This window comes from Ovis canadensis, chromosome 15, assembly GCF_042477335.2.
Source record: "Ovis canadensis isolate MfBH-ARS-UI-01 breed Bighorn chromosome 15, ARS-UI_OviCan_v2, whole genome shotgun sequence".
NCBI classification, from domain to species: domain Eukaryota; kingdom Metazoa; phylum Chordata; class Mammalia; order Artiodactyla; family Bovidae; genus Ovis; species Ovis canadensis.
In genome coordinates this window covers 84,112,983-84,134,691 of record NC_091259.1, presented here as the reverse complement: position 1 = coordinate 84,134,691, position 21,709 = coordinate 84,112,983, and the positions used below count along the sequence as shown (strand labels likewise).

Here is a 21,709-nt window from a genome sequence, read left to right as displayed (position 1 = left end):
GTCCTCCAGTCTCCCCCGGAGCTGTGGACCTAGTCTCTCTTTTGGGGCTCCAGGGGTTGGCTTGGGTTGAGTGTAGTTCTGGGCTAGCAGCACTCTTGTGGCTTGTTCTAGTGTGTATTAAACTTCGAAGGAAAAAAAAGGCGTCTGTGCATCTTTTTCGATATTCCACCCTTGCCAGGCGGCCGTCGGCATCTGGTGGCACTAGCGGGGTAGGTCGTGGGCCTGCAGTGTATTGCGGGGGCGGGGGTTGGGCGGAGATGTGCCAGCTTGGTACCTGCTCTTGGGACTTCGGGACCCTAACCTAACCTGGGGTCCCGCAGGGGACTCGTGATCAGATTTGGTGCGAGCCATCCGAGGATGGGTGGAGGTCAGGAGCTGAGCTCTGAGCGGAGCGGGGGCCCGGCCAGTTGATCTTCCCATTCAGGCCGGCGGCACCGCGAGTGTTTGGTAGGGACTGTTAATCATTACACACTGGGAACTGGCCCGAACCGAGGCCGAGGGCCGAGCCTCGCAGCCCTCACGCTTCTGGGAGGTGGCTCCGCCCCCCCGGGGGGGGCGGGGCGCGCGCGGGCGGCGCGGTTTGGGCCTGTGGGCGAGCTGTCGCCCCGCCCCGCCCGTGGATTGGCCCCGGCACGGCGCGGCGAGGACTGGGGCGCGCGCGCGTGGAGCTCGGGCCCCTGACGTCACGGCGCCCGCTCCGCCAGCCGCTCGCCCGTTGGTCCGCGTGGGCCGGGTCGCCCCGCCCCTTGGCGGGCCGGCCTCCGCTCAGGCCCGCCCGCTGACCCGCCTTGGCGGCCGCGGATTGGCCCGTGGCGGGACCCGTCGGTCGCGCTGCTGTTCTGGGAAGGAGAGAAAATGGCGGCCGAGCCGAGCAAGACCGAGATCCAGACGCTTTTTAAGAGGCTTCGCGCAATTCCGACCAACAAGGTGCGGGAGAGGGAGGCGTGCGGGGTCAGCGGCGGGCCGAGAGGGTCTCTCCCGGCTCCCCTGGCGTCTGCGGGGCGGGGAGGGGCCGGCGCGGGCTTCTCTTCCTGGGTTGTCAGCGCCCGGCCTCGACTCGAGGCCCCTGACCGTTCGCTCATCTCCTTCTCTGCCCAGGCCTGCTTCGACTGTGGCGCCAAGAATCCGAGTTGGGCCAGCATCACGTACGGTGTTTTTCTGTGCATTGACTGCTCCGGGGTGCATCGCTCCCTGGGCGTCCATCTCAGCTTCATCAGGTGGGGTCTCCTCGCGGCCGTCCGGGACTGAGTGCTCGGCAGGGGAGAGTGGGCTGCCTGGACTTGGACCGAGCTGAATTTGGTGTTCGCTAGACTCTCACGCGAGGGACCCGCCGGTGTGGGCCTCCTGTTACACTGGCGGTTCGTCTCCGCGTCTGGGTCAGAACTCTTTCCTGGTAGTCACGCTCGACCCTCGAAATGTTAGCTTCAGGGGGAGAGTTACCTGCGTTGATCTAGTTGGTGATATGCTGGAGCGAGACTCTGTCCTTAAGAGGAAGGCCGAGTCCAAGCTTCCATTTCCTTTCGCAACTGGAAAATAATTGGTACCCTTTTGACTAAATGAGGGTAGAGCAGAGCTCTCCGGGACAGGGTAGAGTGGAGGAAATGGGGTGGTGGCTGGTGAATGTTCTGGGGTGCCTACTGCAACCCGGGGCCAAATGACAGGTGTGGGTCACTCAGGGAAGCGTCTCCTGGAACCTGCTGGTAGGTGACACACAGCCCTTGCACACAGGTCCACAGAGTTGGATTCCAACTGGAGCTGGTTCCAGCTGAGGTGTATGCAGGTCGGCGGGAATGCCAATGCGGTAAAGCTCCTCTTTACCCTTCTGCCCCCATTCTTCTGTCCGGGTACTGACTTCTCAGTGACTTTTCGGAGGCCCTCTCAGTTTCTCTGTTCAGAGGATTCTCTGGTCTATGGCGTCTCTGTACACTGTTCTCTAAACTTGGACATCAGTCACTGTTCTTCTCAAAGGGGCTTTGGATTCAGACTAACCGGGACAGACATTCTTGGGGAGAGGCCAGTGGTGTTGGGGCCTCCACGGTCGACCAGGTCTTGGCCTGGGCAGAGTGGGTGTATCATGCTGTTCTCAGGCAGAGTCAAGTGAGGGTTAGGCTTCAGACATTCATCCTAGAGATGCGTGGCTATGTTATTTTGCAGGAGTTTCTGAGGAACTTTGTGAAAAGCTACTGGTGTCAGTAGTGTGTATCATCCTCTTCGAGTAATAACAGGGCTGTTGTGTGTGTGTTTGTGCGGGGGGCCGGGGGGGGGGGGTCGGCTCTTTTGCTCTGGAAGAATCTGTAGCATATTCTCGCTTCTCTGCTCACCAGACAGCCTTCTTCCGCCAACATGGATGCACAGCCAGTGACGCCAACACCAAGTATAATAGCCGAGCTGCCCAGATGTACCGAGAGAAGATCCGGCAGCTGGGGAGCGCGGCCCTGGCTCGGCATGGCACTGATGTGAGTGCCTGTTCCCTGGGGCTGGGGTTGTGGGGGGAGTGGGTATATTCAGAGCCCTGTGTTTCAGTGGTGTCGTCTCCTTTCTAGCTTTGGACAGACAGTGTGAGTACTGCTGCCAGTCACTCCCCAGAGAAGGAGTCCGATTTCTTCTTGGAACACACTCAAGTGAGTGCCCACAGGAATGTTTCCCACAGTTGTTCCTGACAGGTGGTTTACTGACTGAGGCCAAGGCCCGCAGTCACAGGCATGGATCCTGTTCGCCTTGGTGTGATATCCCCTACGGGGAATGTGTGGGGCCCACTGCTGGGTAAAGCCGGCTTTTTCCTCCTTCCATGAACAGGGGTGCAGTGTGGCCCTCCTTAGGAACAGAACCCTATAAACTGGGGTGTTAGGGAGAATGACAAGATTCTTAAAGGCTCAAGAGATGTCAGGAACCCAAATAATTTTTCCTGGATTCTTCCCCTATGAGAAAGGATTCCCTCCCAAGCAACCCCCCCACCCAGAGGTTTCCCTCTGCTGGTGCTGGGTGTTCAAGTCAGACTCTCTGTCTGGGTCCCTGCTCTTCTGCTTAGCCTTTCTAGTGTGGGGTAAGATACCTAACGTGTTAAAACCTCAGTCTTTAGGATGGAGAACTATTTACCTCATAGGTTTGTTGTGATAATTAAACGTACTTATATGTGAAAAGCCCTTAGACTTGTACCTGGCACCTGGTGAGTGCCCTTGTTGGTTGTTATTCAATTAGGGGAATGGGTTCTGGGTGTAAGTAAGTATCGAAGAGGTGGTGACAGCTGAAGGTTCGTCTTGCTTTCTTCCACTGTGCTTAGTTGCTCAGTTATGTCCAACTCTTTGTGACCCCATGGACTGTAGCCCCCGCCAGGCTTCTCTCTCCATGGGGATTCTCCAGGCAGGCAGACTGGCATGGGTTGCCATGCCCTCCTCTGGGGATCTTCCCAACCCAGGGATCACACCCAGGTCTCCCACGTTGCAGGCAGGCTCTTTAATGTCTGAGCCGCTGGGGAAGCCCTCCGTAGTGAATAGCAACTGTAATTTTACTTGCTAATCTCCAGTCTCCTTTGCTCATGGGCTTGAAGTAGGGCCTTGTACTCCCAAGGTACTTGGCTCTCTTTGCCAGCAGGAACGGCTCATTGAGGCTTCTGTCATCTGGCTTTTTCAGCCCCCTGCCTGGAATGCACCAGCCACCGACCAGTCAGAGACCCAGCAGCCAGCCCCGTCTGCAGAGAATAGTGGCCTGGCACGTGAGTTCAGCCCATGTTACAGCCGTGTACCCTGGTCTTGGCAAAGGGCTTGGGGCAGAGGAGTGGGACACCTACCTGACCAGAGGAATGGAAGCGAGGAGTCTCCTGTATCTCTGCGTGGCCTGCGAGTCACTTAAGTCCCCTAGAGAGGGAAAGTGGTAGGAATGCCTTCTCTATCTGGTGGCCTCAGAAAGCTGAGGAAAGCAGCTGAAGAAAGCTGAGCTTCTGCTCTTACCTCGTCACTTTTTAAGGGCAGCTCATTGGAAGTTTTGAGTGTCACACCTAATTCCCACCATTGCATCCACAGAGCCGGGGCATGGCCCCAACATGGACCTGCTTGGCACCTCACCCAAAGCCTCTCTGGGTCAGTATACCAGCTGGCAGGAGGGCGGTGCCTTGGGAGAGGGTGGGCCGTGGGGGTTCTTTTCAGATCTGCTGCTGCCTGTGTGGACTGAGGTCCCAGGAGACTGAGCTTCTTGTCTCTCTCGAGTGGGGCCTGAGATTGAAGCTGTGGCCACAATGTTGACTGAAGGGACTTCAGAGCAGGCCTTTGGCGGCTGGTGTCCCAGGCCTGGGGTCTGCCTCAGAGTGTGGGCCTGGGTCTGGCTGGTATGAGGCTGGACACCTAGCCCTGGGGGCTGACGCAGGATCGGCCTGTCTGGTCCATTTCATGATACAGGGGGACAGCTCTGAGGTGTTAATGGCTAGAGGTGACGTTGTCCTTTCTCAGCCAGTTCCTGGCCTTTCAACTCTTTTCTATTCTTCTTGATGTCCTTCAGATTTAATTCAGGGTGAATTATCCATTTGCTGCCCTGGTTTGTTTTGTTGACCTTTGGGGGTTGGGACCGGAAACCAGCAGAGTGACCTGTGAGAAGGCTGGTGTGGCCTGGTCTGGAGTGAGGCTCTGTAGAGGTCTCTGGGCTTGGGAGCTGTATGGAGGCTCTGGGGTAGGGCCCGCTGTTAGCCACGAATCTGTTTCTCTCCAGAGTCCATGTATCTGTCACCTAAAGGGGTTCTTCCTGCCAGAGGTAACCGCCCGCTGCTTCTGGAGCCCCTTGCGTGCTGGAGGCTGTGTGTGGTGCCACCCCGGCCTGGCAGTCTTTATGCTTGGTCAGGGCCTTTGTCTCTGGTGCTTCAGGTCTGGGTTCTTACGTCCATGTGCTGGGAGTCAGTAACCGCCCCTAACCGTGTCCGTCTTGGCTTGGACGTCCTGACACCGTTGGTTGGAGCTGGTGGTGGCAGCTCTGCGTTTCTCTGCCTGAAGCTGTTCTTCATAGAAGCTCTCGCCACGAAGCTGCATGGTGTGGACTAAGCTGCCACCTCTGAAGTCCCTTTGTCTCTGCTCACGCCCCACCCTCTTCCTCACACAGAACCGAAAACCTCCCTCATTGGCAAGAAGAAGCCAGCAACAGCGAAGAAGGGGGTAGGTGGGGAGAGGCAGTATGGCAGGGTAGTTAGGGGCTGGGGTTAGACCCGACCACTTTGGTAGATGACTGTATGACTTTGGTAAAGGTGCATAGCTTCTCTGCAGCTCAGCTGTGAAAGGGCTGTCAAGAGGCCTGTCTTTAGGGGCTCCTGGGAGGAGTCAGCGAGACTGTGTGCCTCAGTGCTTGGCTCGTCCCAGGCCTGGCAGCGTTAGGCCTCTGCTGAGTTGTGTGGGCCACCTCGTGCCTGCCTCCAGGCAGAGCCACTCTTCTGCCTTTCCACCATGCGGATGGGCTCCTACTTTTTTGTTTAAACACTTTAAGAAGGAGCCCTTTCCTTGGGGGTGTCCCCTCCATGCCATGGAGGGGAGGAGGGGACATAGGACATTGTGGTTGGCAAAGCTCTCATCACATGATTCTCCTCCCAGCTGGGTGCCAAGAAGGGCCTAGGGGCCCAGAAGGTGAGCAGCCAGAGTTTCAGCGAGATTGAGCGGCAGGCCCAGGTGGCAGAGAAGCTCCGTGAGCAGCAGGTGGCTGATGCCAAGAAGCAGGCCGAGGAGTCCATGTGCGTGTCTGCCAGAGAGGCCCGGGCTTACATGGGGTTGGGCGGGCAGGCAGGACGGGTCAGGCTGTGTGCTGAACTCTGGCACGTTTGTTCCCTTGAAGGGTTGCCTCCATGCGTCTGGCCTACCAGGAGCTCCAGATTGACCGTAAGAAGGAGGAGAAGAAGCTACAGAACCTGGAAGGGAAGAAGAGAGAGCAGGCCGAGAGGCTGGGCATGGGACTGGTGTCCCGAAGGTGAGGCTCCGCTTCGGGGTGCAGAAGGGAAATGCCATTGTTCTCCTGGGAACCCCTGGAGGTTCTTGCTAGCGTTCTCAGCTCAGTCTTCCTCTGAGGCTGAATAGATGGCCGTGCCTACTGTCTTCAAGCGCCTAGTATAGTGCTTGGCGTGCAGTAGGTTTGTGCTCGCCAAGTATTTGTTGAACGAGTCAAAACGCAGGATCAGGTGCTCTTCCGAACATCCGAGAGACCAGGGTCGTGTTTCTTGACGAGGGCGCTAACGGCTCTTAGGATGGCAGGACAGTTCTTTATTTCTCAGGGTCTTCCCAGGAATCACAGGGCTTTCAGTATTCTGACCCATGTCCTCTAAAGGCCGTTAGTGCTGACAGCTCCGGTAACACCTGGAAGTACTCCAGGCTATCAGATGCCCCCGGCTGGGTGGTGCCCTTCCTGTTTCAGGACCACTGGATTTAGGTTGCTGTGGTTTTCTTAAACAAAAACAAGAGCTGCTCACCAGTTCTCTTAGGTGTTTTGTTTGCTTTACACTGAGAGTTAGTGTTTGGAGATTTTAGTAATACTAGGCTTTTTTTAAAATCTGTCTTAAAAATTGCCCTATCTGGCAGTGCCAGAGAGAGAAACCCTGGCTCCAGTGAGCTTGTGCTAAGTGGCGGCTGCTCCTTTCCACAGGGTGTGAGCTTCACCAGTGGCTTTATTTACTTAAACACAACAGTCCTATGCAGGAGGTATTCTTATCCCTTTTTACAAATGAGAAAATTGAGCCTCAGAGCAGTTAAGCAACTTGCCTGAAGCCCAGAATACTAGTAATTGGTCCAACTAGATTTTGAACCTAGACCTCTTTCATACTTAGCATTTGTGGCCATTATACTATGCTCCTCAGGTAAGAGAGAAAGCTGGGTCTCTGCTCCATCTCAGGCTGCGGCGAGGCAGGTCCCAGTCACTCTCTCAGTCTGTGTCCTGATAGTGTGACCCACAGCTGATCAGGGAGACACAGTTTTACTCCAGATTGCATCTCTTCCTCGTCCCTGTTTTAGTCTCAGGAATTACTGGGTTAAAGAGTATACTTAATTTTTTTAATTTTTTGTATGCACTAGAATCTTATCTTATTTAAACCTAGTCTACCCTGTTTAAAACTCTGTAGCAAAATAGGCACTCCGTGGAGTTCTGCCAGCCAAAAGCTGTAGATCTTAATGAATTTATTTAAATGAAACTAATCCTTAAACTGCCTCTGTGGAGTTGTCACACAGCAGGGAAGAGAGGTGTCACGAGTCAGTGCTGCCTGCCAAATCCACTGCCTCTTCCCCTTAGGAAACCACATAGCAGATTCAGGTCTTAGTGTGTAAGGCCAGACGCTCTACTTTGAAATGCTTTGTTCTCTAAAAACACACATAAGAAAAGGATGGGTTAATTAGGAACTCACCCTGTGATGCCATCAGACTCATTCCCCTGGTTCTGGGGCATTTTCCATCTCTTCCTTTCGTTTGTCTGTGTCCGTCATGGTGAAGGATGTGGCTCATGGTATAGCAAGCTGAGGACAGAAAGCGCTGTTGCTCGATGCATAGTATCACTGAGATTAGGCAAATGGTCATTGGCCAGGGAAGCCCTCCTTTGAGAAGATGAGCTGATAGGTTGACAGGAGCTGCGCTCCAGTTCAGCAGAGGGTCTAGCACTCCCTGCGGGGCCTCGCCTAGCCCTGGGCGCAGGGAGGGGAAGAAGGTTCTGGGTGGTGCTCGGGAAGAAGCAGGTTTCTGCCCGCAGCTGGGCGCCTCGTTTTGTGCGGCGACACGGATGCCCACCTCTGCTCTCCCGCCCCCGTCCGGCTTGTCTCTGCAGCTCCGTCTCCCACTCGGTGCTGTCCGAGATGCAGGTGATCGAGCAGGAAACCCCAGTGAGTGCCAAGTCCTCTCGCTCGCAGCTGGACTTATTTGACGACGTTGGCACCTTTGCCTCTGGGCCTCCAAAGTAAGGCTGTTGTTGGGGTGCAGGCTTGGCTGCTGTGCTCGTTACTCAGCTTCTCTGAGCCCCTCTACTGTCTCCCTAGGTACAAGGACAACCCCTTCTCCTTGGGGGAGAGTTTCGGTTCCCGCTGGGATACAGATGCTGCCTGGGGTATGGACAGGATGGAGGAGAAGGAGCCGGAAGTGACCGTCTCCAGCATCCGGCCCGTTTCAGAAAGGTGGAGGCCCGTCCCCTAGGACGCCCCTTGCTGGGGGCAGCGCTCTGCAGCTGCCCTGCCGGTGTGCTGACCACCGCGCACGCGGCTCGCAAGCCCTTCAGGAGTGTCCAGTGTTAATGGAGGAACCGAGTTTTTAACTTCATTTAAATAAATTTGGATAGCCGCTAGTGGCTACCAGACTGCAGAGTGCAGGAAGCAGGCCTGGGTTTGAGATGTGCTCGTGTCTCAGAAGGCCTAACTAGCCTGCTGTGCTTGGGGTCCGTTTCTGCCAGGGGCGCCTGATTTTATGCTTCGGTTCCCGACGATTATGTGTGTCATCTAGAAATTTTTTAAAAGCGTATTCCATGTCAACCTGGGTAATGCTTAACTGATAAATATCTGCAAATAACCCACTAGTAAAATGGGGACATAACTAATTACTTCACAGGGCCGTCTTAGGATTAAATGAAACTGGCAAAACGCCGAGCTCAGTGTCTGTGTGCCAGGGTTAGGCGGCAGTGACCTTACACCTTTCAGCAGACTGAGGTGCTTTTGAGAGGAAAAGAGTGGTACTAATAATTACACCAAGAGCGGAGGTATAAATCCAGGCAGCCTGAGAATTGGATCATCCTCGTGGTTTGGGGCAGAAGCCTCGGCCCCTCCAACCCCTATTGCCATGCTGCCTAGCGAAGGGAACAGAGGTCCTGTGTTGTAGCCTCAGTGTGGAGGAGAGAGGGCCCGGTCTAGGGACTGTGGGGAGCGCCCCTGGGGGCCTCGGGTGGTCATAGGGTGGCAGTGCTCCAGGGACACTTCTCTGGAGGCAGTGGGAAAGTCAGGGTCGTCCCGTATCCACCCCTCAGAGTCACCAACCGGAGGGAAGTGGAGAGCCGGAGCTCGGGCCTGGAGTCGAGCGAAGCACGTCAGAAATTTGCAGGAGCCAAAGCCATCTCCTCCGACATGTTCTTCGGGCGGGAGGTGGATACTGAGGTGAGGTGGTCCACCCTGAGCCTGGAGGCAGCAGGCAGAAGCGGACTGTCTACCCTGTTCTTTGGGCTTTGGCACTTGGGTGGCTCGGCCCGTGTGAATCCTAGGGTCAGCGGCACAGAGAGCCGCAGACCTCACCTTTTCCCCGCCACAGTATGAAGCCAGGTCTCGGCTCCAGCAGCTCTCGGGCAGCAGTGCCATCAGCTCGTCAGACCTCTTCGGGGACGTGGATGGAGCACACGGAGCAGGTGGGCCCGGGGCCGGGGTAGGCCCCTGGAGGGCCTGCCAGCCGAGTGGGAGGGCCCTGGGGGCTGGGAAAGGCTTCCTGCGGGCGCTGGGTCACCCCCTCCCTTCTCTTACAGGCAGCGTGTCCCTGGGGAGTGTGCTGCCCACGGCTGACATCGCCCAGTTTAAGCAGGGTGTCAAGTCTGTGGCCGGGAAGATGGCCGTGCTGGCCAATGGCGTGATGAACTCTTTGCAAGTGAGTCTGACTGCGTGACCTGGGGTGGGAGGAGACTGGAGGGTAGTGCTGAGAAGGCGGCCTTCCCCACCACGCCCAGACTCAGCCTGAGAGGGCGCCTCCTCTCTTCCTGGAGGACAGCGTCCTTCCTGAGCTGGGTCCGGGGCCGGGCCTCTCCCTGAGACGGTGTCGTGTCCACACTGATCTCCCCACACTGGTGCTCAGTGCTGTCTCTCCCCCCTCTCCAGCTTCTGTGAGGCCAGGCAGGGTGTCCCCCTGGGGGTCTGCGCACACCCTCTTTCCTGGGTCACAGTGAATAGGAGACCGTCTCTGTGCGGGTGAGATGGGTGCCTGATTCCCTCACTCACCCCTCCCCACAGCCCCCCAGCCCCTCGGGGTGTGTTGGGGGTGTGCTTGCTGGGAAGCTGCTGCGGGTCAGAGACTCTGACTTGGGTTTTTTCTTTCCTTTATCCCCAGGATCGCTATGGTTCCTACTGACCCAGGGTCCGTGTCTCAGACTTTGGGTGGTGGCAGTAGCAGAAACCTCATGATTCCTCGGCCTGGGATGCTTGCTTTGTGGAAGCCGGGGAGGCATTGTTACTTTATGCCTGGCGTGAGTCGGGTGGCCTGTGAGGAGCTTGGGCGAGGGAGGGGCAGAGCCGGCCCCCGACCTCTGCCTGGAGATCGGGCCCTTCGTTCCCCTCCCCGCACACCCCGACCTCTGCCTGGAGATCGGGCCCTTCGTTCCCCTCCCCGCACACCCCGACCTCTGCCTGGAGATCGGGCCCTTCGTTCCCCTCCCCGCACACCCCGACCTCTGCCTGGAGATCGGGCCCTTTGTTCCCCTCCCCGCACACCCCGACCTCTGCCTGGAGATCGGGCCCTTCGTTCCCCTCCCGGCACACCCCACCCTGTGTGCTCCGTGCTTCTGGTCCTGACCCCCACACTGCCGCTCACTTGGCTTGCCACCCTGGGAGTGTGGGGAGGGCATTCCCTCAGGACGGCTCATTCTGGGTCCAGGCCTTCCTTGAGGAGGGAGAGTAATAAGTGTAAGGCTGTTTTGCCGGCTTTAGGGTCCTTCCAGGTGGTCCCGGGGGTTGGCTCCTGCCCTGGAAGCGGCAGGGAGGCTGGAGAGAGCTCTGCTGTAGCTCAGCCCCCAGGGTGGGAGGCTGTGGACGCGCTGCTGCTCCTGTGCTCTCTCCGGCACCAGGAGAGGGCAGGGGAGGGGAAGGACCTCCCTCTGGGACTTGCGAAGGGCTAGAAGCTTGACCTGGTACCTAAAGCTTCCATTTGGGATCAGACTAGAGGCCCGAGTGATCTCCCGTCTCGCCGACCCTTTTTACAGCGGTCGCTCGGAGGACTCCTCCTCCTCCTGGGTGTGTGGGAATCCTCCCATGCCATCCGTGGTGGACCGCAGTCCCTCGGAGACTCTGTCCCTTCTTCCCCTGCTTGGTGGCTGTGGTGGGTTTGCTCTGCCCGGGGCTCTGCTCAGGATGCTGTGAGCGTAGTGCTGGCAGAGGACACATGGGACCGAAGCAGGCGCCTGAGCTCGGCTTTCCTTCAAGGCCTCGGGACCCTGAGCAGCACCCCCCACGGAGAGCTCGCGGCACCTGTGGGGCGGCAGGTCTCGGCCCCCGGCCACACACTGTGCCGTCCTTGGTGCCACCTGCCCCTGCGGCCGGCAGCCCGGGTCCCCCAGCCGTGACGGGGGCTGGGCTCCCGAGCGCCGCAGACTGCTGTTCCCAGCACCCCTCCCTAAAGGGACGTGACTTTCTTTCTGGACTGTATTGAAACAAAGTGGTGTCGAATAAAGCCCCGAAGGGGCCCTGGGCCTCTGCTGGTCTGAGTGGAGGAGTGTCCTCTTGGGATCCTGCCTCCCTGCCCCGCGCAGGCCCCTGGCCTCACTCTCTGGGCTCCCATTGATACAGGCAGGGCGTTGGTGCCGAAGCAGGGGGCACTGTCTGCAGGGCCTCCAGCTTGTCTCTCCTCTGACAGCCAAAGGCCCCTGGCTCCTTGGCCCTGTGCTGCCGCGAGCTCCGGTGCGGCCTCCACCTCAGCACCCTGTTGCACGCGGGGGAAAGAGCTGGCGTTAGTTGGCCCTTCGCAGCACCCCGAGAGCTGTGCACGGGCGGTAGGCTTTTGCAGCCCTGCCGCTGGCCCAGCACTAGGCTTGGCTGGGGGCGGGTGTCTCAGGGGTGGGTGGGGGAGAGAGCGAGAGTGTGTGTAGGTGTGTGTGTGTGTCTGTCTCAGGGGAGTTAGGAAAAAAGACCTGAATGGAGCCCTAGGCAGGCGCGTGCATGCGTGCAGCGCACGTGTGCCTGTAGACCTGTGGCCTGGCAGCTCCCCTAGGTGGGCTCCTGGAACAGCTCTGCGCCACCGTCTACGGATGGTTGTAAGCCGCTGGTCTGGGAGGTGGGTGATGAGAATGGATGGGCGGAGGCAGCCACGGGCCTCTAAGCCAGCGATGTCCCAAGTGCGGAGTCATCACGAGTCCTCGGGAGGTGCTCATGAAGAGATTTCTCTGCCCACCTCCAGGCTGGAGGGGTGTGGTCGTGGGGCTTGAGCCCCCGGGGTGATTGAGGCAGCCAGGGGCTTTGAGTGGCTCCCAGTCAGCTGGCGAGCTGGAGGCTGCAGATGCCTCAGTGGTCACCAGCCTGGCCCGGCAGAGCTGTGGGAGCGGCTGGTCCTGTAACTCTCCAGGGGGTGCTGGTCTGGGCAGGGATGAGCCAAGGAAAATGTGGGTGTCTGGCAGTTGCAGAGGAGGAAGCCTGCTCTGCTTGGGTCCTGGGGTGGTTTTACTTTCTGGAAGTTGCAGACCACGCGCCTTACTGTCCAGCTCTGGCTGGAAGCTGGTACTCTGCCTGTCTTGTTCTCAGCTGCACCCCTACTGGCCTAACCCTGAGCAGGTGCTTAGAAAATGTTTAATGAACCTGTGATGGCAGCCCCTGGTGGCCCGTCTCTCAAGTTGTGGGCACCTGGCCTTGAGCCATCTGAGCTTGTTCCTGAAAGCTCTGTCCAGCTGTGGCCACCTTTCTCATGAAAGGCAGAGCTCATGTGCAGCTGGTGAGTCCCTCTTTGCTCATGATCTGAGACAGGTCTCCAGGTCGAGTAGTCCTTTGTCCCCCAACTTCCCAGTCCTGCCAGAAGAAACTGGAACTTGGCATCAAAATCTCAAACTCGCCCCTTCCCTTCACCCCTTTCTCATGGCTTTAGACTCACCACTTACCAGACACAAGGGACTTTATTCATTTCACATGTTTAACTATTAGACACAGAGGAGACTTGACGCGGTTTCTGGAAGTGAAATTTCTTTTTGCCCACCCTTCATCTCACGGCTAGTGGCTAGTCCTCCCGCAGAAAGCTACCATGGCTGTATCCTAATACCTGCATCACTGGCTGGGTGTCACCCTTGACCATGCAAGGCTCTGCATGGTTCCTGGAATTGCTGTGAGGAGATGGGGATGGTCAGCAAAAAGGTAAAACCAAGTCACCCTTCCCGTGGCCTCAGCTCAGTCCGCTGTCAGCTTGGGGCCTGGTGAAAGGCAGGCTGATGGGAGAAAGTCGGCTGTTAACTTTCTAGGGTCACTGGGTAGCTTGGCTTATCAGCACCTCTCTGGCGGGTCTCTGGGCTGGGGCTGTCACTTGGCCTCGCCAGTGGAGGGCAGCGCCAGTGGAGGGCAGCTCGGCACAGGGAGTGGGAGGAGAGAGGCCTGGGGTCCTAGGGTTTGGAGGCGGGTGGGGAGTTGAGCAGGTGGGGTGCTGGGAACTGGACCCAGGGCTGGGTTCTGTGCTGTAGACAGGACCCTTCAGGCTCCTCAAGTCTCGGACTCATCTGTCTCTTCAGTGGAGCCATCGCTTTCTGCATCCACTTTGCGGGCATGATGGAGGGGTCTCCAAGGGGAGCCAACCCGGGGAGGGGTCCGGGGAGGCAGGCAGCTGGCCTCTGGACCGGCAGTGACTGAGGTGACCAGGCCTGGTATCTGCGCCAGCCTGAAGAAGGAGATGCCCAAAGGGAGCGAGGTGCCTCTTGTCCAGAGACCAGGACCCCTTCACCCACTCTCGCGTGTGTGAGACCACAGGCTGCCTCCCCAAAGGGTTCAAAGAGAGGCTGTCTCAGGCCTCCATCGGCCCCCCAAGCCTTCCCTGACCGATGGACAAGTGCTCAGGGGCCCTTGTCGGGCTCTGATCAACTGGGGTCTGGTGCCCACAAGGGGGCAGCATCTTCCCACGTAACACTTACAGCCGCTCCAGTTCCTCATCCATGGCTGGGTCGTGCATCAGGTCCCCTCTGTCGGGCAAGGCTCCTAGGGAATAATTGGGGGCACAGAACTTAACCCGAGGGTCCTCCACCCGGGCTTCAGCCAGTAGCTGCCTCTGTGCCCCTCATCGTCACATCTGCCTACAATGTCGACCCTGGGAGAGCTGATCTAGAAGATTCAGGGAACAGAGGTTTAAGAGATCTGCTCTGGGGGCAGTAAGCCCTAGGTGCTGCTGGAGAAATCTAGTGAACCCCCCTGCCTCCCCTCCCTGATCATAACTACGAGACAGCCCCAAAACTCAAGGTCACTGCACAAACAGAATGGTCTTCCAAGACTAGATGGTGTGTTGTGAGGTGGTGCTAGTGGTAAAGAGCCCGCCTGCCAGTGCAGGAGACGAGACAGGCAAGGGTTCGATCTCGGTCAGCAAGATCCCCTGGAGAAGGAAATGGTAACCCACGCCAGTGTTCTTGCCTGGGGAATCCCTTGAAGTGAGGAGCCTGGCGAGCTACAGTCCATGGGGCCACAAAGAGTCAGACATGGCTGAAGGGACTTAGCACTCATGCACAAGCTGGTGCTGAGGGTTTAGTCCTTTCCTGAGGCTCCAGGTCCTGAGCTGAAAAGAAATAAGCCAGAGACACAGGACACGGCCAAGGCCCCAAAGGCCAGAAATTACCTAGTTTTGCGCCACCAGATCAGGGGGATCCCACTTTGGGGACAGAATGGTCAAAAATGCTGTCTCAGCTCCTCCCGGGTCCCAGGGTGAGAAGGGAAGGCGGGGTCAGGATGAGACCCAGCTCTCCTCGCTTGGCCGCGAGCCGCCAGGAGGGGCGCTGTCCCTTCCCTGACAGATCACTCAGCAGGTTTCCTCGGCTACAAACCAAGGACAGTCATTCTCAGATGTTGGGAACGGTGAGAGGAGGGGTCCAGGCTGCCCCCTGGGGCTGTTAACAGTGGGAGGGAAGGTAGAGCTGGAGTCTGCAGATAGAAAGATTCTTTATCAGCAAACTTAAAAGAGCTGCAATCCTGGTCAGAAGCTAGTGAACAGTGGTGGTCCCCGGGAAGCCTCAATCTTAAAATTGTCCATCTGGCTCTGCAGTTCCTGACCTTTTCAGATGATGCTTCTTGGCCCCTTTGGTGTTAGTGGTGATCACACTGTGATGGAGCCCTCGTGTGCCTGTATGCGTGTATCCCGCTTTGAGGACTAAGGGAACAGCACAGCCCCCCTCCACAGCTGGCTGCACCTGGGGTAGCTCAGGTCGCTTTTCCATACACGGGAGACGCAGGTGAGGACGGACCCTATGCTGCTTTCCGTCTCCCACTGGCCCAGCGCTGCAGGGGACGTGAGCTCCATCGCTGGCCGGGTAACTAAGGTCCACGCTCCACAACTACTGAAGGCCACTTCCCCTAGAGCTGGCATGCCGCAACGAGAAGCCACCGCAAAGAGCAGCCCTTGCACCGAAACTAGAGAGGAGCCCCGGCTTCCACAACTAGAGAAAGGTTGCACGCAGCGACGAAGACCCAGTACAGCCAAAAACACAAACAGTTTAAGAAAGGAGCAGGCAGATGCGCTCTTTCTTGTTTGAAAAATAGGAAGAAGAACCCTCTCAAGCTCTGGGGGTGGTGATGTCAGCCTGGTGGCCCCTCCCTGGGAGGGCAGCAGGTGCGGGAGGGGGCTGAGGAAGGTAGGAGGGGAAGGCGGACCAGTGAGGAGGAAACGATGGACAGGAAGAACAGCCGGAGCCGGCCTCCATCCACCACCGCCCTTTTTTTCCCCACTCCCTTTCAGACTAGTAATTTTTTTTTTTTCCCCAGATGTGAAAAAAAGGTCTCCTAAGACACACCTTTGCCCTGCTTACGAATGGGGTTCAGGTCTCTGAAATAAGCTCCGGAGCCACTGAATAAATAGCCTGTGTCTGCCCAGCCTGCAGGCCAGTGCCCACAGCAGAGTTGGGGATCCTATGGGGTGGGGGGTGCTGAGCACACCTCTGCCCTGGGGAGGCTGAGGCTGCTTCATGTTGGGGCAGGACCCGGGTGGGGGAGGCCATCCGTCAGCACGGGAGCAGGGGAAGCCTCAGAGTCCGGCCCTGAGGAATCAAGGCACACCTGGCAAATCTGTGTCCCCTGTGGGGACTCTGTCCACCAACACTCCGGCTCCTACGTGGCTTTCCGCTGCCAGGGTGGAGGTGGCCGGCTCTGGCTTACCTAGGGCTTGGTTGATCCCGTGATGCTTTGAGAGGGCCACGAGGAAGCCGTAGAAGGTCAGTCTCTGAACGTTGCTGAGGACCTCTTTGACCAGCGCCGGGGGTGGGCAGCTAGAGGAGAGAACACAGATTCAAACACTAGTTAAGTCTGACGCCATCTTCTCACCCAGACCTTCAGGCTTAGGAGGGTGTTTTCTGCCACTAAGTCAGGTCCGACTCTTTGGGACCCCGTGGACTGTAGCCTGCCAGGCTCCTCTGTCCATGGGATTCCCCAGGCAGGAATACTGGAGTCGGCTGCAATTTCCTCCTCCAGGGGATCTTCCCAACCTGGGGATCGAACCTGCGTCTCTTGAGTCTCCTGCCTTGGCAGGCAGATTTTTTACCACTAGTACCACCTGGGAAGCCCTTAGGAGGGCAAAAACCAAGGGACCTGCCTGCCCTGGGAACCCTAAGGCCCTGGGGAGCCTGGCAGAACTCTCGGAGCAAGGCCTTGACTGGACAGAAAGGCTGGTATGTTCACTGATTGGTGCTTCACTGGCAGGAGTGGGGGATGGGGAAAGGGCGCTGGGCGATGCCTCCTCTCGGAGGAGACACAAGCTGGCTTCTCTGTCCCCAAGGGGACTTCGTGCTACACAGGACAGCTACCCTCTTTTTCTGGAGGGTGAATTCTGCACACGGTGGATATTTTTTTTGCTTCTCTCTAAAAAGTCGAGACCAATCTATCACCTGGCAAGAAGAAGGGGCCCAAGCTGGTCATTAACAGCTGCTGCTGCTGCTAGGTCGCTTCAGTTGTGTCTGACTCTTAGCGACCCCATGGACTGCAGCCCACCAGGCTCCTCTGTCCATGGGATTCTCCAGGCAAGAGTGCTGGAGTGGGGTACCATTGCCTTCTCCCACTAACAGCTGCTGCTGCTGCTGCTAAGTTGCTTCAGTCGTGCCCGACTCTGTGCGACCCCAGAGACGGCAGCCCACCAGGCTCCCCTGTCCCTGGGATTCTCTAGGCAAGAATACTGGAGTGGGTTGCCATTTCCTTCTCCAATAAGTGAAAGTGAAAAGTGAAAGTGAAGTCACTCAGTCATGTCTGACTCTCTGCGACCCATGGACTGCAGCCTACCAGGCTCCTCTGTCCATGGGATTCTCCAGGCAAGAGTGCTGGAGTGGGGTGCCATTGCCTTTTCCCATTAACAGCTGATCTTGCCCAAATGGAAGCAGTCTGGCCCCCGTGAGCCACCTGGGAAGCTTGTCAGTCATGAGCCTGGACTGGGGGCAAATGGTGCTGATTCATATTCAATACGATGACCGTCAAGGAGCCGGCCGTCAGGAGAGCCTGCAGGGGGCGGGGGGGGGGGGGGTCCGAGCTGGCGCCTGCGCCTGCAGCCCTGGGGGCTGGGGCGGGCTCTCACCTGTACTTGTGCCGGTCACACAGGTTCTCCAGGCACTGGTAGAACAGTGAGGCTTCCACGCCCTCCAGCGTGCCTGCCTCGCCCGCGGAAGGCCGCTGGCGGTGCTGCCCACTGGACGACGTGGGCACAATCACCGTGTTGGGGTTCTTGCCCGACAGGAGGTCCTGATAGATGGCGGCCACGCTCTCCAGGAACTCTGCATACAGGGTGGAGGGGCCAGGTCAGGTGGGGAGGACACCCTGGGTCCCCTCACCGTGCGCCCCCTTCTCTGCGGGTCGGCTCAGCTCCCAGTGAGTCCTCAACGCACAGCATCCAGGGAGCAGGGACCCTCATGGCCCACACTTGTGAGAGATGACACTCGCGTGTCTCAGCTCGAACGTCCCCTCCTCTGGCAGTTCTTCCTAGACCAGGCGAGACCCCATTACATACTTTCAGGCACCCCGGACTCCTCTGGGGCGCTTATTCAGTGAGGGCGTCTCTGTGCGGCTGGTTTGCTTTGTCTCCTTGCTGGAATGGCAGATCTCGCCCCCAGGCCTGGACCGTGCCGTGTCCGCTTTCCCCACCCCCAGCACCCAGCACGGTGCCTGGTGCATAGAAAATGCAATAAATAGTTTTGAAAAACGTAAAAGGTGAACAGGAACACATTCCTGCTGGCAAACCGCTCTTGTGAGGCCACCTGCCTCTCTGACTAAGGGAAGCAGATTGGAGATACCCATGGGAGAGAAAGCTTACGAGCTGCTGATTTATTAAACAACTAGTTTTCAGGTGTTAGTTGCCGAGCCCTCATCGGTGAGCTGAGACTTACGGCCCACCTCCCCATGGCTGCCCTTTCTGGGGGGCGCTGTGAGGAGAGCCCGTTCACATGGCGAGGGGAATAGGGTCTCCACACGCAGCTGCTCCTTCTCCAGGGCCCAAGAGCTTCAGAGAAATGGGACATGGATGCCCGGAGCTGCTGTGAGCAGGAGGCGAGACCCCAGACTGCAGCCCCTGCCTGATTGGGCCCTGGGGCCGCCCTCGAGAGGACACGATGTGGCCCCTGAGTGAGGTTGGGGCCGGCCGGGGCCAGCCGCTGGCAGAAAGCCACGGGCAGGCTCCAGGGACAGCCAGCCCTGTTTACTGGAAGAGCCTGTTTGAAACAAGTTTGCTGATGGACACAGTCAGCAGTTTCAGGGCCCAGCATTCCATCGGACGCTGCCATGTGTGAGCCGGTGTGCGCTGGTATCCAGCCAGCCATCTTTATTCCACCTGGGATTTCGGGGTGCAGCTGGAGCTTGCTGGGGAGCAGGGGATGAGGGGGGCGTGTGAGAGGGGACTGGCGTGCGCTGATGGGGAGCTGTGTGCTCACATGTCTGCGTCGGGCCCAGGGAGAGACCTCCGACCCCGCTGACACGGCCGAGGGGCTGAGCGCGCGGGCGGTGGGGCGGGCCCTCTGGTCAGCCCGGCGCATTGGCAGCTCCCCTTGTCCGCTTCTCCATTAAAAAGCCGCATGCCCCTTAGGGCTGTGGTGAGGACGAAGGCGCCTAGCACTGGGCCCGGCACACGGCACGCCTTCACTAAACAGGAACCGCCTCGGGGAGCGCCCCGCAGCAGCGTGTCGGTGGTGGTGTGACCGTGGTCATCACTTAAACTGATGTGTGTCCCCCTGCCGGTGGGAAGCACCGTGGCTTTCTGTGTTGTGAGGAGGCCCTGCAGGCCGAGTCTTGTGACCACATCCTGCGGGGAAGCCCGCCACGAAGGGAGGCGGCGCAGGAAGTGCGGGCCAGACGCGCAGACGGAGGGGCCACAGGGTGGGATGGGGAGTGGGGGACTGTGGTCTCGACAGGAGCCACGGGGGCCCGGGAAACTCTCACCTGAGTAGTAAAACTGGACCTGGAAGGCAAAAAGGAAATCTGAGAAAGACATCAAGCAGTCCATGGCGTCGTCCATGAGCACAATCCTGAGGGGCAGAGAGCGAGAAGGTCTGAGCGGCTGCGTGTGTGCGCACGTGTGTGCGTGTGCGTGTGATGGAGGGTGCTGCAGTGAGCCCTGCCGGGGGCTCCAGACCCCCTTGGGACAGCAAGGAGAGACGGGTCCCCCAGACAAGCTCTTCCCCGTCACTGCACTTCTCCGTTAGCTGGGCTCTGCCACCAAACCACTGGCATGGGGCGGGGGGGGGCAGGCTCCCAGTTCAGTCCCTGTGGCACCAGCAAGGGGATGGAACGTGGGCTAGCGGGGGGCAGCAAGGAGGGAGTGCAGCTGCAATGCGGCCAGGGTTTCTTTTCATATCCTTCAGCAGAAAATCCTTTCATCCTGCAGCGAGGACCATTTAGTTCAGAATAAATACAGCTGATCAGAAAAGGCAAAAAGAACAGCCAAGAGCTTTAAAGGGTCTTGGCAAGTGGCCCCGAGATTTAATAGGTGACCAAGGGCCAGACAGGCCACAGGCACCTCCAATCCTGGGGCACAGGCGGCACAGAGGGCCGGGGGTGCAGCCTGGGGTCTGCCCTTGAGGGGGTCCAGTGACGCTGGGCGGCCACTGATCCTCCACGATGTCCACGCTCACAGGGTGGCCCCCTCCCGGCTTCTCACAGGAAGAATGCCCCGTGACCACTAGAGGGAGCGGACCAGAGATACTCCGCTCAGGGACTTGCTGGAGAGAGGACAGGAAGAGACGGAAATGAGCACTTGCCGGGCTCCATCCTTGTGCCAGGCAGGGTGCCAAACTCATCTACTGACCGGCAGCTGGGCCCCCAATCTGTTTCTTTTCTCTTTTTTTTCCAGCCATGAGACATGTGGGAATCTTAGTTCCCTGACCAGGGATTGAACCTGTGCCCTCCTGTAGTGGAAGTGCAAAGTCCTAACCACCAGACTGTCAGGGAATTCCTACCCCTCTCCCCAATCTGTTTCTGACTGGGCCCTATCTTTCCTTAAACAAACAAATGACCCCCAAGAAACCAACTTATCTTGCTCGTTCATGGATTTTTCGAATTCTCTCTCCACCTCACTGGGTCAGAGTCCCCAGACTGGAGCTGGATCAGCTCCAGAGACTGCAGGCATTGTTCGCCTCTGGGGAAGGGGCTCTGGAGAGACTGATGTGGACAGTGCCCCTGGGAGTGTGCAAAGCCTGGCTTCAGGTCCCCCCGAAGACAGAGATGGTTCCTACATCTAGTTTCCAGGTCTAATAACGATTAACAATAGAACTAGGCCGTATTTACTGAGTCCTTACTTCATGGCAGGCACCATACAAGGAATTTGGATGGACCTGTGGTGGTTTAGTCGCTAAGTCATATCCAACTCTTATGACCCGGTGGACAGTAGCCTGACGGGCTCCTCTGTCCATGGGGTTCTCCAGGCAAGAGTACTGGAGTGGGCTGCCATTTCCTTCTCCAGGGGATTGTCCCAACCCAGGGATCAGACTGAGTCTCCTGCATGGCAGGCAGATTGTTTACCAACTGAGCTACGAGCGAAGCCCTGAGTTACAGGGTATTTAACTTATGTTAATTAAATTTTGAGAGTCCCTAGAACAGCAGGGAGATCAAACCAGTCATTTCCAAAGGAAATCAACCCTGAATATTCATTGGAAGGACTGATGTTGAATCTACAGTCCTTTGGCCACCTGATGAAAGAGCTGACTCATTGGAAAAGACCCTGATGCTGGGAAAGATTGAAGGCAGGAGGAGAAGGGGGCGACAGAGGATGAGATGGTTAGATGACATAATCGACTCAATGGACATGGGTATGGGTGGATTCCAGGAGTTGGTGATGGACAGGGAGGCCTGGTGTGATACAGTCCATGGGGTCATAAAGAGTTGGACATGACTGAGCGACTGAACAATAACAAATTTTATCCCACAACAATCCTATGAGACAGGTGTTGTGATTATTCCATTTTACAGGTGAAGAGACTAAGTCTCAGAGAAGTCAGCTTAATAAGGTCGCACAGCTGGTAAATTTACATGTCATGGACTTGCTTCCTGCTAGGTCTCACCACCTCTTTTAAAGTAAAGATACAGGATATGAACCGAGGAGCCTGGCAGGCTACAGTCCATGGGGTCACAGAGTTGGACACAGACCGAGCAACTTCACTTTCTTTCTTTCACAGGATATAAACACCTGCATTTCATTTCTTAGTTTATTATCTGCCTAAATTATCTTTTCTTCTTCTCACCTAAATCTTAGGGCCTTAATTGCTTCTCATGTATCTCTTGGGGAAGAAAAAAGCTGCTTCCTCTACCAGAAGACCCTGATGCTGGGAAAGACTGAAGGCGGGAGGAGAAGGGGACGACAGAGGATGAGATGGCTGATGGCATCACCAACTCAAAAAAAAAAATTCA

At 57.5% G+C, this 21,709-nt stretch overlaps 2 protein-coding genes across 8 annotated transcripts in view; one reads left to right on the top strand and one right to left on the bottom strand.

The window, feature by feature from the left end:
- Positions 1-654: 654 nt before the first annotated feature.
- On the top strand, positions 655-11,370 carry ARFGAP2 (ARF GTPase activating protein 2). 5 transcript variants are annotated; one of them, XM_069554063.1, is made up of 17 exons: positions 809-927; positions 1,099-1,217; positions 1,729-1,801; positions 2,325-2,456; positions 2,544-2,621; positions 3,631-3,712; positions 4,020-4,076; positions 4,699-4,740; positions 5,083-5,135; positions 5,565-5,701; positions 5,803-5,934; positions 7,768-7,896; positions 7,976-8,110; positions 8,950-9,076; positions 9,228-9,321; positions 9,436-9,554; positions 10,011-11,370. In XM_069554063.1, the coding sequence occupies exons 1-17, from the start codon at positions 856-858 to the stop codon at positions 10,029-10,031; spliced, it is 1,602 nt and encodes a 533-aa protein (XP_069410164.1). In that variant the 5' UTR covers positions 809-855; the 3' UTR covers positions 10,032-11,370. The 5 variants fall into 5 exon arrangements, with proteins under 5 accessions (XP_069410165.1, XP_069410168.1, XP_069410167.1 ...); XM_069554064.1 differs by lacking the exon at positions 4,699-4,740 and having other exon boundaries at positions 655-927; XM_069554066.1 differs by lacking the exon at positions 7,768-7,896 and having other exon boundaries at positions 807-927.
- Positions 11,304-21,709, bottom strand: part of CSTPP1 (centriolar satellite-associated tubulin polyglutamylase complex regulator 1) — a 213,966-nt gene continuing 203,560 nt past the window's right edge. The window contains exons 5-9 of one of the 3 annotated variants that reach the window (XM_069554076.1): positions 19,247-19,332; positions 17,397-17,592; positions 15,995-16,104; positions 13,774-13,837; positions 11,304-11,594 (exon numbers count right to left, since the gene is read on the bottom strand). In XM_069554076.1, coding sequence (XP_069410177.1) covers positions 11,435-11,594; positions 13,774-13,837; positions 15,995-16,104; positions 17,397-17,592; positions 19,247-19,332 — 616 coding nt within the window. In that variant the 3' untranslated portion in view covers positions 11,304-11,434. Of the gene's footprint in view, positions 11,595-12,755; positions 13,524-13,773; positions 13,838-14,263; positions 16,105-17,396; positions 17,593-19,246; positions 19,333-21,709 lie in introns of those variants that run through there. The other 2 variants (XR_011249271.1, XM_069554075.1) reach the window with 2 other exon arrangements.

Excerpts from the sequence above, each read along its gene's own strand:
- ARFGAP2 (XM_069554063.1), top strand. The coding sequence starts at position 856 with ATGGCGGCCGAGCCGAGCAAGACCGAGATCCAGACGCTTTTTAAGAGG. Across the intron at positions 4,077-4,698 it reads CTCACCCAAAGCCTCTCTGG|AGTCCATGTATCTGTCACCT; the intron begins GTCAGTATACCA and ends GTTTCTCTCCAG. Across the intron at positions 5,702-5,802 it reads AAGCAGGCCGAGGAGTCCAT|GGTTGCCTCCATGCGTCTGG; the intron begins GTGCGTGTCTGC and ends GTTCCCTTGAAG.